Source organism: Impatiens glandulifera, chromosome 7 (assembly GCF_907164915.1).
Source record: "Impatiens glandulifera chromosome 7, dImpGla2.1, whole genome shotgun sequence".
Classification (NCBI taxonomy): Eukaryota; Viridiplantae; Streptophyta; class Magnoliopsida; order Ericales; family Balsaminaceae; genus Impatiens; species Impatiens glandulifera.
The window spans coordinates 44,378,775-44,391,917 of NC_061868.1; the positions used below are offsets into that span (position 1 = coordinate 44,378,775).

Here is a 13,143-nt window from a genome sequence, read left to right on the forward strand (position 1 = left end):
TTACTTTTAAAAAAGTATTATCCTTATATATAAAAAAATATTTATGAAAAATATTACAATGAAAATAACTTTTTTAAGTAAGCATTCTCTCACTGCCTAATATTAATATTACAAAATAAAAATATATATAACTTTAATTATTATTTATTAAAAAATGTAAAAGGTTTTAAAATAATATATATTTATTAAAAAAAATAATAATATACATACATTTATTAAAAAGTTTTAAATAATATATTACAAATTTTTTATTTTAAATTATTTTATAAATTTTAATTAACTATTACTTTTATATAATATTGTTGTAATCCATTGGAGGAAGAATAAAAGTGTTTGAATCCTGGTGCAAAAATCATATTTGATATTATATATACAATTTTAAAAAAAAATTGCAATTGATATATATATATATATACACACTTTCAAAATCTTCAATATAATATTTTAAAATTTTATAAAAAATGTTTTAAATATTATATTAATTAATATTTTATAAATATTTATATATAACAATGTCATATATATTTATATAATATTAATTACTAAATATTATTACAAATGTATTTTAAGAAGTTAAAGATAATCTCAATCAACCTAACTTAGATAAAATATATTTTAAATTATTAACAAAAAAAAATTTAACATTACATTCATAGTAAATTTAATCTTATTGACTTTAAACATGTCTTTTTATAGTAACAGTAACTTAAAAGTCAAAATTTTATAAGATAACCTTTAAGGCTATGTTTGGTATAAGACTGTATATATAGTATTATTGTATATACAGTAAATTATAATTTTGTTTGGTTAGTTAGAATTTATATATACAGTGATATTTCAGTATAAGTTATACCTTGAAATATGTATAATATAGTATCTATTCAAACCAGTTACAAGAAGGTATTAAAATTTTAATTTATTTTTAATATTTTTTAATCCTATTTTTGTAATATTAATATTAATTTGTTTTATTAATTTTTCATTAAAGTTTAATTATTAAGCTTTTATTATTTTTAACTTTATATTATTTTTTTAAATAAACTTATTTTATTAATTTTAATATTTTTTTTAAATAAACTTATTTTATCAATTTTAATATTTAAAATTTTAAATAATTTTTAATTTTATTTATTTATTAAAAAAAATTAACGTTTATTATTATTAATTATAATTATTATCTCTTAACTGTTAATTTAATCATTTAAAAAAATATATATTATCATTCATATTTTAAACAAAATTATGAAATAATACTGAATATTTATTTTTATATATTATTATTAATTTAAAATAATAACGTAATTAAATTATTATTTATTTATTTGATATAATATTAGTAATATTTAAAGTAATTATAATAAATTTTATATAATATTAAAATATCAAAAAGGTTAGTTAAAAATAATATTAAAAACATAATTAACAAAAAAAAAATTATTTTATTCTTATACTTAAATTTTATACTATTTACCAAACAAAAATTTATAAACCTATATAATTTATATAATGTCTTATATTTCCAAACAAATAATAATAGTCTATATAAATTATACTCTTTTATACCTCCCAATTTATACCTCGTACCAAACGCAGTGATATAATAAATGGTAACAAATAAAGTTTCAAAAAAAATATTTACAATGAAGAATTACAATATGTATCTTTACAATAATCTAATTTAATAAACTAATATATTATAGCTAGTAATAAATCAATGTACATCTATAGAATGATTGATTAAACAATCTGCCAAAAAAAATTAAGATCCTAAGTGATTCTTTATTTAAAGTTTTCAAACACTTAGAGCTAGTTTGATATTGAATGAATATTTTAACTAATTAGTAAATACTCAAATATTCCAACTTATTGTTTTTAATAATTTAATCACTCAATTATAAATTAAATATTAAAATATATTTATTTTATTTTATAAATTTTAATATATATATATAATTTTATAATAATTTAACTAATTAAAATTAAAAGTTATTCTTTTAAATTACTAAAATATTTTAAATTACCAAAATCATTTATAAGATATGAAAGTGAGAAATTTCATTATCTCTTAAAACGCTTAATGACTAGATTTCTTCTTATAAAAATAATAATAATTATTTTAATTTTTATAATATTCATTTTTTAAATATATTTTTTAATAAAAATTATGTATCTTATTGATATTAAGTTTGTTAATAAATTTTATTTTTAATAAAAAAACATAAATTATATAAATTTTACTATTATTTAATTCAATAATATAATTTTATTTTTATCAACTTTAATAAAAATAACATTATAATAATTTAATCAATTAAAAATCTAATCATCAATCAAATAATAATTTTTTTCCAATAAAACCTTTAATTACCTCACCATCAAACAAGCTCTAATATTTGTTTGATCTAATGGTTGGTGAGAATTTACTATTTTATTCAAAAACTCAACCATCACTTCATCTTTTAATAATTTTTTTTTTCTATCAAATAACATAATTATTTAATTATTCTCTAAATTAGAGAGAGAAAAAGTTAAAAATATTGTTGACATTCAACCATAAAAAATCAAACATAAGTAAATTAAATGTGCCTATTCTGTATTCATAACTACATAATATTTCTATTAGGAATGAAGATTAATTAATGTTTGTGACTTGTACTAATTTTTATATTTGGTTCATATTAAATGAATATTATAGTATAAATAAAATAAATTGCATTTAAAGTTCTGCTGACCAAAAATATTAATATCTTTCCAATTCGGTGGTGTAACAAAATGAAAATAATTAATAAACTTTATTATTTTTATTATTAATTTTAAATGTTTTTTTCTTACCTTTTCGGGAAGAGGGAATCAAACAGGCAAAAACCAGTAGAGAGAGAAGCACTAAACAACAGAGCGCATAAAGCTCCACCATTACTCAACGGCTTTGCTTTTTACTTGAAAATGGCGATTCTTCATCTTCTTCTTCCTACCATGCAATACGCTCCTTCATGAACCATAACAATGTTATCGATTACCTTCACAATGTTTCTACCAATCGCCGTTCTTCTCTACTTCTCCGCATTGTATTCCGCCGCCGACGATGCCGAAACCCTCGCTCTCACGGCGTTCAAATCCAATCTCCACGATCCGCTCGGTGCATTGGACGGATGGAACTATCATACGCCGTCAGCTCCTTGCGATTGGCGCGGCATTCTCTGTTTCGACGGTCGAGTTCGAGAACTCCGTCTACCGAACTTACACCTGGCCGGGAAGTTAACTGACCGGCTAGGAGATCTCCGTCAGTTACGAAAGTTAAGTTTACATTCTAATAGCTTCAACGGATCAATCCCTAGAACTCTATCTGGTTGTGATCTGTTACGCGCAGTTTATCTACAGGGAAACTCCTTCACCGGAAGTTTCCCGGTGGAAATCGGAAACCTAAACAACTTGCAATTTCTCAATATCGCAAGGAATCGTCTCTCCGGTGAAGTTTCCAGCAACTTCTCGCCTCAACTTCGGTTCCTCGACCTCTCATCGAACGATTTCTCCGGCGCGGTACCGGTAAACTTCTCCTCCGCTTCTCAGATTCATCTCATAAATCTCTCGTTCAATCGGTTTTCCGGTGAGATACCGGCGAGTATCGGACAGCTTCAGTCGCTAGAGTATCTATGGCTAGACGAAAATGATTTGTACGGAACTTTGCCGTCGGCGATTGCGAACTGTTCTTCGCTCGTTCATTTGAGCGCTGTGAACAACGCCCTACGTGGAGTTATTCCGACGACTATTGGCTTCCTTCCGAAACTCCAGGTTATTTCGCTTTCTAATAACGAATTTACCGGTTCGGTCCCCACGTCTCTTCTTTGTAATTCATCAGTCAACGAATCTTCTTTGAGAATACTTCAGCTTGGATTTAATAACTTCACGGGTTTGATCAATCCATTAAACTCGTTGTGTTCTAGCAAGCTAGAGATATTGGAGATTCACGATAATCAGATAGAAAACGTTTTTCCTTACTGGTTAACCAATGTTTCATCCCTGCAAGTTTTAGATCTTTCCGGTAATGCATTTTCCGGCGTTATACCGGCTGAAATCGGCAATCTGGTTAACCTCGAAGAGCTCAGAGTTGTTAATAACTCCCTAACCGGGGATTTGCCTGTTGATATTCAAAAATGTGGTTTGCTGAAGGAGATTGATCTTGAGGGGAATCAATTTTCAGGTCCATTCCCAGATTTCTTGATGAATATGAAGAGCTTGACTGCATTATCTCTAGGAGGGAATTCATTCACTGGTTCGATTCCTTCAACTATTGGAAATCTCTTCGAACTCGAATCCCTCAAGTTGGAGAACAACCATCTTAGTGGCGCTCTACCGCAGGAGCTTATGGGATTGAAAAACTTAACCATCTTGAACTTGAGTCATAATAAGTTCTCCGGCGAAGTTCCATACAGCATTGGTGACCTGATGAACTTACAGTATCTTAACATCAGTGGCTGTGGATTCTCCGGGAGAGTTCCGGTGAGCATCGGGAGGTTGTTGAGGCTGGTTACTCTGGATCTAAGCAAGCAAAATTTGTCAGGTGAACTTCCATTTGAGCTTTTTGGATTGCCTAATCTGCAAATCGTGGCTTTAGAAGAAAACTCCTTGTCGGGTTCTATTCCTGAAGGGTTTAGCAGTTTATTGAATCTGCAGTATCTGAATCTTTCATCCAATAACTTATCCGGCACAGTTCCGGCTACCTACGGTTTCCTCGATTCATTAATCGTTTTCTCCATCTCCGACAATAATGTCGCTGGTATTATTCCAGATGAGCTTGCGAATTGCTCGGGTCTTGAGATCCTGGAGCTTCGTGGTAATCGCTTTGAGGGTCATATTGCACCTGAACTATTTGATATGCCTCGATTGATGAAGATGGATTTTGGTCGGAATTATTTGACTGGTTCTATTCCGGCGATTATTTCAAGATTCTCATCGTTAACGTCTCTGCTATTAGATGGAAACCATCTCTCCGGTAATATACCAGGATCAATTACGAATCTGTCAAATCTAACTCGGCTGGATCTTTCATCAAACAGGTTGAATGGAACTATTCCATTAAACCTATCATCTTCTCTTCCACTCCTGAACTATTTCAACGTCTCAAACAATAACCTGCAAGGTGAGATTCCGGGGACTCTAGCCAGCCGATTCAACAACCCTTCTTTGTTTTCCGGTAACCATAATTTATGCGGGAAGCCATTGGCGAGAAAGTGTAGGAACGAGATAAGACAACGGAAGAGGAAAAAGTTGATCTTTTTGATAATTGTTCCCAGTGCTGGAGGTTGCCTTTTTACACTATGTTGTTGTGGCTACATAACAAGCCTTCTCTGTTGGAGGAGAAAATTAAGACGAAAATCTAACCCTGATAAGAAGTCGAGTTCGGGTCGTGCCAGTTCGGCTCAAGATGTCGAAAATGGCGCTCCAAAACTGATCATGTTTAACAACAAAATAACGTACGCAGAAACTGTCGAAGCCACGAGACAATTCGACGAAGAAAACATCTTGAGCCGCGGAAGCCACGGGCTCGTGTTCAAAGCAACATACGCGGACGGAATGGTCTTATCGATCCGACGCCTCCCGGATGCTTCAATTGATGTTGGCACGTTCAAAAAGGAAGCTGAGTCCCTAGGGAAAGTCAAGCATCGAAACCTAACCGTCCTTCGTGGCTACTACGTTGGACCGCCACCGGACATGCGTCTATTGATATACGACTACATGCCAAATGGAAACCTTTCGACCCTCCTCCAAGAAGCTTCCCACCAAGAAGGTGGCGGCGGCCACGTTCTAAACTGGCCCATGCGCCACCTCATTGCCCTCGGTATTGCCCGAGGGCTAGCATTCCTAGACTCAGTCTCAATTATTCACGGGGACGTGAAACCGCAAAACGTGTTGTTCGATGCTGATTTCGAAGCCCATTTATCCGATTTTGGGATTGATAAGCTAATCGTGGCCGTGGAGGCAGAGGCCTCTTCCTCTTCAACTCGGGTCGGTACTCTGGGTTACGTGGCTCCAGAGGTCGCCTTGACGGGTCAGGTCACGAAAGAATCGGATGTTTACAGTTTTGGAATAGTACTGTTGGAAATTCTAACTGGAAAGAAGCCGGTGATGTTTACTCAAGATGAGGATATCGTGAAATGGGTGAAAAGGCAATTGCAAAGCGGTCAAATATCGGAGCTTCTTGAACCGGGTTTACTCGAACTTGACCCGGAATCATCGGAATGGGAGGAGTTTCTTTTAGGGGTAAAAGTGGGACTTCTTTGCACCATGCCTGACCCAAAAGAGCGACCTTCTATGTCGGACATAGTATTCATGCTTGAAGGGTGTAGGGTGAGCCCGGACATCCCGTCTTCGGCCGACCCGACAACATTAGCTTCTCCTAACTCCTAATTAGTGTTCATTGAATTGTGTCATTAGATCCTTTTTATTTAATGTACCACTAAGATTATTATTTCGATTTGATGTTTTAGTTTAAGATTATTATTGTTGTCATTCTTTTAATTATTGTTGTAATGAAAGAAGTGTAGACCACTATTCTTCTTTTAAGAGCTCATCTATTTATTTATTTCTTATTATTCTAATAATCAAACTTCAATAACTAAAATATTAAATAAATATTCTTATTTTATTTTTATTAAATTTCAAATAAAAACTTGAATTTAAAATAAAAATAACTTATTTTACTTGGTATAAAACTAAGAGCTTATTGAGTTGGGTTTATTAAAACAATTCAATAGAATCAAACATAATTTGTTTTTTCATAAATAATATCAATTCATTAATAAAATATGAAAATAATTTCAGTTATATATATATTTTTTTTGTTGTAAGTTTTCTTACTTAAAAAAATATTCACCCCTAAAATCATCCTATTAATATTTTAAAAAATAAAAAATATTTATTTAAAAAAAACTATTGAACAAGGTCTATTTTCTGATATAAAACCCTAAAATAAGAAAGATCAAAACAAGTTCTAAAGATCGGACCCACCCACATAAGAGATTCCCGCCAAAAATAATAATAATTGTAACTTCTTTTGTCTTGTTGTGCGTGCCACGTGTCATGGGCACGAAAAGTGATAGAGAAGTAGCCGTTAGAGGATGAGGGCCTGCTGCTGAAACACTGGCTAAAAGGGAAGACCTCATCTTCCGTGACTATTGTCGGATAATACGATATTTTATTTTATATTATAGTTTCTTACAATTTAATAAGGACCCACATCAACTTGTATTCCTTAATTAGTTATGTTTAAGGTGGGACCCAAGTCCCAACCAGATAGTAGTTTACGGTGTTCTCCATGTTTGACCGGTTTTAGAGGCTCCTCTTTTTGGGACCCATTTTATTAGGTTTTCTTTTTATTTTCCTTAAAATAAGGGTGTTATAAATAACTGTTTGATTATGAGATTAACAAATTAAAACTATTCAATTATGGCTACAATGACAGCCGGCCAGAAAAACTGGTGCTGTTTTTTAATTGTTGAATTTTAAATTAGTAGCCGTAGAATGATTCTTACTGTGGATGGAAACGAACTACTTCTTTATACAAATATTGTTAATATATATATTAGGTATGTTTGAACAACTCTTTTTTAGAAAGATTAAAATTATTAATTTGGTTAAGTTTTTTGGGATAAAGTTCTACCTTACTTTACTCAGAATCAGAGGCGCCTCAACTCATGCTGAAGTCGAGCCTAATGCCTCCACATTGTGAAAACCGGTGTAAGTTCAGGCTGGAAGTCAAGCCTAATGCCGCATTGTGAAAATCGGCCTAAGTTCAGGCTCCAACTAGGTCGGCCTAAGAATATGGGCCCATCATTTTTTTTTAAATTATACTTTAAAAATATATATATATATATAATAAAAATATATATTATATAAAAACTTTTCAAATATATAATAAAATTATTAATATAATTAAGAAAAAAAATATTAAGTGATACATAATATATATTTAATAATCAATTTTAATTATTTATAGGGTATGTATATTAATTTGGGGGCAAGAATCGACTTGCATAGCTCGCCTCTCCTTGAGGGCAGGACACACCCACGGTTCATCCCGGCTCCAACGCACGTTATATGACACTACTCTAGTGTGCGATTCACAATCTTCTTTCAACGCTTTGAGTCTCCCTATGTGGTTTTAATGTTCTTCAACTCAATAAACGCGCTAAAGTGATTTTTCTTCATATATTTTATATAAAAGAAATCTTGTTTGGAATTAGATATGGTAAATTCCCACTTGAACAGTACATTGAGAATCATTTATTTTTGATAACTTTCTCATGGCTAGTCATTTTAGGCAAAATCAGAAATTAACTAGATTCTGTCAAAAATTAGCTGATAAAGGAAGAGAATATTTACCATGAGCAGAGTTAAATCAATTTTCAATTATACCTCATTGACTATCTCATTATACCTACATTTCATTCCTATTTCCAAATCTTTTTAAATTTTCATAAATAAATAAATTAAATTAAATATTTTATATTAAAATAAAATATATTACTTAAACTTTAAAATAAAACATATTAAATAAAAAATAACAGTTTAAACTTTTATTTTAACTTTCTAATTTTAAAGTATAACTATATAATATATGGGGTAGTTGAGATATCACAACTCTACACAATTACAACACAAATTTAAATACTTATGATGCACCGTGTTTAACTCAAATTTTGACAGTTTTTAAACCTTTATGATACCAACATGATTCGGTTCGAGCCACAACACAAAATAACACGAACATGATAAATAATTATATGCTATTTTTTAAAAAAATTATACAAATTTTGTGTTAAAATAACTTAATATAGATACTTCCCCAAATTTAGTCTTTTAAACACAATTTTTTTTGTCACTAAATTATTAAGATTTTATATAATTATCATTAGCATAAGTATATTAATTGTGTAAATTATATTTGTTATGTAATTCATTTTATTTTATTTTTAATTTATTTGATTTTAATATTTATTTAGTATATTTGATTTTAATGATTATATAATATATTTGATTTTCATATATAATATTTAAATTTGATTTAATTTTATTTAATATATTTAATTTTAATTATATATATTATACTTATAAAAATTAAATAGTTTTTAGATTTAAAAAGAGAAACAGGTAGTTTAGGAATAAAAAAGAAAAAATAGGTACAATGAAAAAGTGAATAAAAATAATAGAGATATCCTGAATTGAATGGTGGTAAAAACTGTCAAAACCAGTATAAATACTGTCAAAACAATGGTGTAATATCCTGAATAGATTTAATGGGGTGGTGGTAAAAACTGTCAAAACTATTGTAAAAATTATGAAATTACTCATAACCAGTTTGACTTATTAAGTTGAGTCACTAAACTTCTCACCCTAGGTAAGTCAGAGAATTTACTAAACTTGGACAATGTCTCCCCCAAAGTAAGTCAAAGAATTTACTAAGACTTGTACAATGTTTAAATGTATATATTGACCTCATTTGAAAACATATATATATATATATATATATTTTTATGTTTTTTGGATACACAATACAAATACATAAACTGATAAAAATTTACAAGTTAGAGACATACTCAAGATTGAAATGTCCCTTAAAGTTAAGGGCATGCCTGTTTACTCTCTAAGACATTATTCAAGGTCTAAATGTTTCTTATGGTTCTAATAGATGTTTCTATAATTCAGTATGTAGGTGCCCTAGCCCTAAGATTGTTTAATGTCATGTATATTAGTTTTGAATCCTACTCTAGATACATTGAAAATTTGAATTGAAAAATGTTCATCAATTGTAGGTGTTCAATGTACCAGTCTAGATACATTTAAAGCCCCTTCATCAATTGTATTATTGTTCTGTAAAGATTATTTAAATAACCACAAGAAGAGTACAAAAATGTTACTGTACCAAATAAATGAAGAAGGAAATGATGCATAGTACAAAAAAACAGACATTTAAGTTGAAGATGACTGTTGATATCTGCCAGTCACATGTCTTCTGACAATAAGCTCATCTATTACAAAGGCCAGGTCTGATTCGACCTAATAGATGTTGTCGATTCGATGATTAAGTTCGACCAAATAAACAAATTCAGAAATCGAATAATTTTTTTAATCGGAATTTTAAATAAATATACCATTACTGAGATTTGGACACCTCTAAAAACATTTATTTTTTACAATGAAGTATATTACAATACAAATTGCTAATTAATATGGTACATAATTTCATTAAAATAATTTTGTAAATAAAGAGTCTCAGTGTTTTCTCATTTATACCGATTGAAGACCATCAGGAAGAGGAACATTATCTGGATCGGTCGAGAGGATTCTTCGACAGGCATGCAATACCGAAGCATGAAAACCATCTGGATTGTCTATGAATGCAAAGTGTCCTGCCTGCAATGATCATGATCACACTAAAGTAATTAAAATGTCATCCTTAATATTTGAATTCAAAATTTATTTATTTAGGTAGAAAAGAAATAAGACCATAGGAATCCTCAAGATTTCGCAAGGGACATTCATTTGTTTGCGGGCTTCTTGTGCTGCGTCGAAAGACATCCAATCTGTGAAACCGTAAATAAGGCTGGTTGGTACTTTCCATTGAGGAGCGCTGTAACACAAAAGAAAAAGAGAAACTCAAAATGTGATAAAATTTGCTTTCGAAAGATTTATTTGAAAAATAGCATACCTTTCGAGAAGAGGCCTGTGGACATATGCCCCAAAAGCGAATATGTATTTCAAGCATAGCTCCCCACTAGCTTTGGCAGCAAAAGTATGGTACATGTAATCTTCATTTTGAGATAAAATTCAATTTAGAAATTCTGAGGTTCAATAGTTGAGTGCTGAATAATGAAAAAGTTTACCTGTTAGCAATGTTGCTGCCTCGTCAGACAAAACTTCTCCAGTCGAATGGGCAACAAATCTTGCGCTTGTATATCTCCGAACCATATCTGGGCCAAACGGACCAATACCTCTGCCAGAAAGAAAATGCAAAATTCTCATTTTTTTAGAAGAGTTTTGGTTGATTCTCAGATTTATAGTGAGCGAATGCATAGTCACAAGGTAATTACTATTCTATCGATATCATCAAGAATAACCACAGTATTTATGCATAAGTACCAATATCTGCATGCATGATTAAGGAAATGGACATGATTATGGTCCTAAAAATATTACCTGACTAACTTTTGTGGAGTAAAATTGGACTCCCATAAATTCTTTAGCATAGATCCTTTCCATGTTTCTTTAAATCGAGTAAACGCCTCTGATTCTTCATTTGGTGATGAGAAACCCGCACTTCCAACTAAAACTAACTGTTTTACATGTTCAGGATGCTGTAGAAGGAATTTTTTATGTTATGGTAGGGTCAGTGAAAGAGTTCTAGTTTATACAAAATTAATGATAATAAAATGTAAAAGTCACCTTAAGAGCATATTTAGCTGCAATATAGCCTCCCAATGAATGTCCTAGTAAGACAAAATTGTCAATGTTCTTGGCCTTTCTCCACTCCTCCAATGAATCAACAAACCATGCTTCAGTTTCTGCATTGTCAATGAATCCAACAAAAATCAATGTTTTTAAATGTATCTATATATGTATCTCATCTAGCCACATTTTTCATACCAAACACGTATTAGGATTTAGATTCAGAAATCATTTCTCAGTTTCTGAACCAGATCTAAATCAAGATCAAAATTCAAAGGTGTTCCCAAAAGGAATGGAAAGTACAAGTCATACATGGGACAAAAGGATGATGCATTTCCATGTCTCGGATTCAATGATGGAACAGTTGAACTTATCAGAGATAATTACAAAGTTTTCAAGAATAGAACACAAAACACTAAAGGACCTTTGAAAAATAGAATGGTATTTACGCTAAAGATCTCAATGCTGACTTCAAATACCTTAATGCAGTTCCATGTCAGAGATTCAGAGACAAATCAGTTCTAGCTTCTAATTCTATTTCAACGTCCTAAGGAAAACTAAAACCTGCAATATCATCTTTTGATTTGATCAACTAAATTATGAATCAGTAATGAAGAATTATCTTAAGAGGTTACTTTCTAAGTTCGAAAACAGGATAGTTGTAAACATATGCATACAGACATAAAAACCAAAAAGCCACATACCTTCAGTGCTTTTGCATGTGAAATCAGGCCTGCTAGATGCACCCCAACTGCACCAAGAAGAAAGTAACGAAAAAACATCAATGACATATTATATGAATGAGAATGCATAAGGAACAGCTACAAAGTGCAATTGTGAGGAAACATAAAATGGCCTTACCCTAGCTGATCAATAGCAATTACTCTGAAATGTTTTGCCAGAGAATCAAAATTACGGAAAAAGAAACCTTGAGAAGCACCATAACCATGAATCATGACAAGTGTAGGGGCATCTTTTTTGCTATCAAATGTTATTGTATTGATAAACCTCGGTTCATCACTAGTGGAACGAAACCACTTTATTTTCGAACCAGGTGGACCAGAACCAATATTAACAAGTTCCTGTGTATAAGGAGTCCTGAAATTTAAAAGAAACCCATAAGTCAAGCAAATCCACAGACAAATGAAATTGACAGGATTAGCAAATTGAATTACTAAAAAACCAAATCCATAAAATTGGAGATTCAAACCCAATTTATCAGAAGATTTCACATATTCCTAAAAGATTTCAGATTTCAGGAAACAAACGGATTCATTTCCAAACAAAATCAAGCACAATTCGAATGAAATATGAATTGAAGGGGAGTGGTTTATCTCACTTGACGATGGAAAGAAGGCGTTTTTCTGCGGCGATGATTTGTTGGGTGGAAGTGGGGACCCAACGAAGATAAGACCAGAGAGATCTCTTGGACGTAGTTTCAGAGACGGACACCGACGATGAGCTGATTTCCTCCGCCATGGCCGATGATAAAAAACGGGATTTCGATCGCCTGATTAAGCAAATGGGACGATGAAGTTTATTCATTCAGATTGCGTTTGATTAGGTTCCGCGTTCTTTGCACTAGTCGTATATATAGCCTCCCCTCAAAATTGCGATTCTGCCGTCGCCCCTAAATCGCCGACTAATCATATACCTGCGTTTTCGTCTATATTTATTTATCATAAAAGTAAATATTATATC

At 31.1% G+C, this 13,143-nt stretch overlaps 2 protein-coding genes across 2 annotated transcripts; one reads left to right on the forward strand and one right to left on the reverse strand.

The window, feature by feature from the left end:
* The first annotated feature begins 2,844 nt into the window (after window positions 1–2,844).
* LOC124944445 (probable LRR receptor-like serine/threonine-protein kinase At4g36180) lies at window positions 2,845–6,494 on the forward strand. Its single transcript, XM_047484698.1, has one exon. It carries the CDS (start codon window positions 3,004–3,006, stop codon window positions 6,403–6,405), a length of 3,402 nt encoding a protein of 1,133 aa, XP_047340654.1. The 5' UTR covers window positions 2,845–3,003; the 3' UTR covers window positions 6,406–6,494.
* A 3,779-nt stretch (window positions 6,495–10,273) lies between these two features.
* LOC124945051 (probable 1-acylglycerol-3-phosphate O-acyltransferase) lies at window positions 10,274–13,040 on the reverse strand. Its single transcript, XM_047485420.1, has 9 exons — window positions 12,782–13,040; window positions 12,304–12,540; window positions 12,147–12,193; window positions 11,440–11,558; window positions 11,194–11,351; window positions 10,881–10,990; window positions 10,706–10,805; window positions 10,504–10,627; window positions 10,274–10,410 (listed from the first exon to the last, which is right to left on the reverse strand). Exons 1-9 carry the CDS (start codon window positions 12,985–12,987, stop codon window positions 10,285–10,287), a joined length of 1,227 nt encoding a protein of 408 aa, XP_047341376.1. The 5' UTR covers window positions 12,988–13,040; the 3' UTR covers window positions 10,274–10,284.
* Between the last annotated feature and the right edge of the window lie 103 nt (window positions 13,041–13,143).

Excerpts from the sequence above, each read along its gene's own strand:
- LOC124945051 (XM_047485420.1), bottom strand. The coding sequence starts at position 12,987 with ATGAATAAACTTCATCGTCCCATTTGCTTAATCAGGCGATCGAAATCC. Across the intron at positions 12,541-12,781 it reads CGCCTTCTTTCCATCGTCAA|GACTCCTTATACACAGGAAC; the intron begins GTGAGATAAACC and ends TTTAAATTTCAG. Across the intron at positions 10,628-10,705 it reads CACAGGCCTCTTCTCGAAAG|CGCTCCTCAATGGAAAGTAC; the intron begins GTATGCTATTTT and ends TTTGTGTTACAG.
- LOC124944445 (XM_047484698.1), top strand. The coding sequence starts at position 3,004 with ATGTTATCGATTACCTTCACAATGTTTCTACCAATCGCCGTTCTTCTC.